General features: G+C 55.4%; 1 protein-coding gene across 6 annotated transcripts; it reads right to left on the bottom strand.

Annotated features, from left to right (window-relative positions):
• Positions 1 to 200: 200 nt before the first annotated feature.
• Positions 201 to 3909, bottom strand: C11H11orf68 (chromosome 11 C11orf68 homolog). Of its 6 annotated transcripts, none has more exons than XM_075939004.1 (3): positions 3829 to 3909; positions 2852 to 3041; positions 201 to 2352 (listed from the first exon to the last, which is right to left on the bottom strand). In XM_075939004.1, exon 3 carries the CDS (start codon positions 2322 to 2324, stop codon positions 1584 to 1586), a length of 741 nt encoding a protein of 246 aa, XP_075795119.1. In that variant the 5' UTR covers positions 2325 to 2352; positions 2852 to 3041; positions 3829 to 3909; the 3' UTR covers positions 201 to 1583. The 6 variants fall into 6 exon arrangements, with proteins under 6 accessions (XP_075795119.1, XP_075795116.1, XP_075795114.1 ...); XM_075939001.1 differs by having other exon boundaries at positions 3726 to 3858; XM_075938999.1 differs by having other exon boundaries at positions 3720 to 3855.
• Between the last annotated feature and the right edge of the window lie 236 nt (positions 3910 to 4145).

Raw genomic sequence — 4145 nt, 5'->3', positions numbered from 1 at the left:
CCAGGGTGAAGGTAAGGCACTTTTTCACCATCCTTATTGCTCAGCACCCCCATAGGACAGCTACTTGCAGCAATGTAGGACATGTCTCCCCCCACCCCTTTTGCACAGAAGGGGAGATGCTAACAGTGCTTTGGGCCTCCAACTGGCATTGGGTCTGCCCCACCAGGGCATTGTGGTCTCACCCCAGGAAATAAAAACAATTGTCCACTGAATGGGGTTTTATTAAGCCTGTTTACACCTCAAACACCCATTGGGCAGCTGGGAGAAAAACATTCAGCAAGGAAGACCCAAACCCTCCAGCAGCCCTTTGCTCCATCCTCATCACCAAGAGTCCTGAGAGTTCAGAGAAGATCCTTCCTGCTTCCCCTTCCCCACCAGAGTGGGTCAGGATTCAATATGATCAAGACCACAGGAGAGGCATTTTAAAGACAACTTTTACATAGAGCTGGGCACTAACTCTTAGATCAGGTAGGGGGGCTCCCAGGCTGTATCTACCCCCCCCCCCCTTGACTGTTAAACCCTCCTTTAGGACATTTAATAAACAGCACTATTGAGGGGACTCATTGCACAGCCCTTTTCCAGGGTGTGTACAGGTGTACACAGACTATGTTCTGAGAGTTCTACAGGGAAGAGGCTCAGTGAAGGGCCTACATAGAGTGTCAATGGAACACCTGCGCCTCCTGTTTTCCAAGCAGCATGGTCCTGTTTCTGTGATCATGAGAAACCTTAATGGGCCCTGCATAGACTCGACTGTGGCTTCTTTCATGTGGCAGCTCTGTCCACCAAGGGCTGCAATGGCTGGAGAACCAGTTTCCAACAACCCTCTCAATAACATCAGCCAGCTGCTGCCATACAAGCAGAGCTTAGGCACATGGCCTCTACTAAGTGAGCTCCATCAGATTAGGCTTTCCTAAGAGACAAGCTGCTGGGACCTGTGACACTTTACAACATACAAGCAGAACCGGAAGGTGGTAGCACAGAGTTGAACTCACAGCCCTAGCTCTCAGCTATATGGTAGCACAATGGAGTTAAGCTTGCCAAAGGGACAGCAGCAAACCCCATGGGCTTTGGGAATATAAAGAGACAGTATCAACTGGTTGCAACAACTTCCACGGTCTTCTATCCGAGTGACTGCAGCTCAAAAGAGCAGAGGGGTCTTTCCAGGGAAACTGAGAGAGGACCATGTTAATACAAGCCTTGCTTGTGCTGGAGTGTACCAAATGTGGCCGAGAATACTGCAAGATAGTCACCTGTCATCTTTAAGAAGCATGACCAGCAGACACAACATCTCCCAGCGGCCAATGCTCCTCCCTGCTGTTTGACATCTCAGCCAGCTGCAGATTCTAGCAGAGCCTCTGCCCTTTGAAGAGGAAGACTATTACAGAAGCATGGAACATTACATGCTGGGCTTGTAGTCTGTGTGAGGCCTTCAAATGACTCTCACGTCTATGTACATCAAGTGCAGGCCACCTCCAACAAACCAGAGGAAACCAGTTTCAAAGCACAGTTGGGAGGCATTGGTGCCAGATGCCCATATTGGAGAGGGGAAAGGGGGAACTGCCAGACTGCGCCCCTCTCCCCAGCTAAGTCACCTCAGTGTTGCTGACTTTGTTGATGATACGGGAGCGGCGGGGGATGCACTCTAAGTCGAACTTGCTCTCATAGATGGTGGGGCAGAGGTGCCAGCGATTGTCCCGGTAGATGCCTAGATAGGTATAGACATCAGGCTTGTAAGAGAGCAGGCACTTGACGCCGGTTCCCCGGATGGCAGCATCCGCATCCATCACTTTCTCCTCGTCAGTGAAATCATCTGTGTAGATGCAGATGACATGCTTGCGGTCCGAGCTAGGATAGCAGGGGCTGACCTTGGCCACCCCAAAGCGCCCCTCCAGCACTGAGCGGGCGATGCCACTCCAGGCATGGTCCACTTTGAAGCCAGTGTCCAGGTGCATCAACCACTTGCCAGTGAGGACACGGTGGTTGAGTGCCAGCTCACGGATAGTGTTGAAGGTGACATGGCGCCCACTGATCTGAAGCCGCTCCCAAGCCTCCTGCAGCCCCACCACGTCACCTGACTCTGGGCAGTAATTTGGGCCATAGATGGCAATCCAGCCCACAGGCTCAGTGCGGTGCTCAGGATCTCCAAAGCGAGACACCCGTGAGGGCTGATAGGTCTGCAGCCACTCCTCAAACTCAGCCCGGGGGGTCTTTCGGGCATCAAACACCAGCCAGGGGTCCATGTCAGCTGCCATGGACTCAGCGGCCAGGTGCTCGGCCGAGAAGGCCCCTTCCTTTCCTGCATCCCCATCATCCTGGTCTGACATCACTCACTGGCCTCTGAAGGAGAAGAACCTAGGATGGAAGGGTCAAGGAGATGGGAAGCAAAATTATGAAGCACCATCTAATCCAATCTCCACAGCAGAGCCCAGGATACACTCAGCTGCTAGTGTCCATCCCTGAGTACCCTACCCAGTAATAACAGAGATTCCTCTACATCAGTGTTTCCCAACCTATGGGTCAGGACCCAAATATGGGTTGCCATTACATTTCAAAAGGGTCGCCAAGTGTCTTCGCAGGTGGCTCTGCCCCCTCGCCTCCCCCTGTTCTTGAATTGCCTTGGGTCACCAAGTATTCCTGAATTGTCAAAAGGGGTCTCCATCTGGAAGAGGTTGGGAACTGCTGCTCTACATCCATTAGTACTCCAGTCTTCTACAGGACTCTGGCCACTGTGGATGGAACCCCCATTACCTCCCATGTCCCCAATGCAGGACTATGCCCTGTAGCCCATCCCATTGTCCTCTGTTGATTGAGGCACCCAATTAGTTCCCATACACAAACCAGAATAATTTACCTGCTGCTCATGGGCTGCCGGAGAAGTGAACACAATGCAGGATAGGTATTCAAACGCAAGATGAACGATCAGGGCTGAGAATGAGCAACGCTAACATAAAGACCACATGGAAATTCAACTGAGGATTTATCTGTTGCTCTTGGCAGGCTGCCTACTGTACGCACCCCACAAAGATGCTGCCTTGACTTTCCTATTAGAGAAAAATCAGGTTTCACTGTGGATAAAGAGCAGAGAACACTAAATGATCCAGGGAGCCCACAAACACGCCTATGCCGAGGGGTATAAACTTAAGATCCCCTGACAGTGTCTTTTAAACTTCTCCTAGACCAGCTGGACTCAGCTGCTTCCATACTGGGACCCTTCCCCATATAGCACAGCGAGAGCACAACGCTTTCACTACACACCCCCTCATCTACAGAGACGAGCAGCATCCAGTCCCTTGCCACAGCACAACATCGGTTAGAGGATCAGGACTCGGCTACCCTGGGAGATGCTGCTGGGGGCACCGAGCGGGACACGCGGCTTCAGGAAGCGACTCGGGGAGTTCGTTTCATTAACCATCTCGCAGACGGGACCATGTGAAACGCCGAAAGGGGGCGGGACTCGCCCTGCAGCCGGCCCGAAGCACAGCTGGGAAAGACACCAGGAGTCTCCCCGCCGCCCCCAAGAGCCGGGGAAAGGACCCAGCCCCCCGCTGCCCAGCCCCCAACTGGGAACGAGACGGGCCATGCCCCCGGCTGCACGGGGAGGAACCATCTGCGCGCGGGCCGGGCCTAACGCCCGCGGGTCCCTCCACGCCCCCTAGCGCCTCTGACCCCGGGCGGGGCCCACCCCGAGACAGCTCCGCAAGCGCCCGCTCCGCGCTCACCCTCACCAGCCCCCTCCCGCGCTCAGCTCCCGGCCGGCCCCATCCTGCGGCGCGCTGCGCTCCGCCCACGCGACGGATAACGGCCACTGGGGCGGGGCCTCGGCCTCACCCGGATGTGGAAACGCGCGGAGCCGGGATGTGGGAAGGCTGAAGCTTGAGTGGGCGGGGCTAGAGAGCGAAAGAGGGTGGGAGGGGCCTAAAAGCCACCAATCCACTCAAGCCCCGCCCCTCGGCCGGTGACTGTGTCTCCAGCCCAGGCGTTCCGGTGTCTCTGGGCGTGGGAAGTTTCGTGGGGCCTGGCTCCTGCCAGGAAGCTGCAGCTGGTGTTGCGGTGGCCCCTGTCAGAAAGTGGAGCACGGCCTCCCCGAGCCAGTGGCGGGCCCGTAGTGTGACCCTGAGCCGTGTTCTGGGGGGTAATGGGTGTCC

This window comes from Pelodiscus sinensis, chromosome 11 (assembly GCF_049634645.1).
Source record: "Pelodiscus sinensis isolate JC-2024 chromosome 11, ASM4963464v1, whole genome shotgun sequence".
NCBI classification, from domain to species: Eukaryota; Metazoa; Chordata; order Testudines; family Trionychidae; genus Pelodiscus; species Pelodiscus sinensis.
This window is presented reverse-complemented; position numbering and strand designations above follow the sequence as displayed.

Coding starts and splice junctions, on each gene's coding strand:
- C11H11orf68 (XM_075939004.1), bottom strand. CDS start 2,324: ATGTCAGACCAGGATGATGGGGATGCAGGAAAGGAAGGGGCCTTCTCG.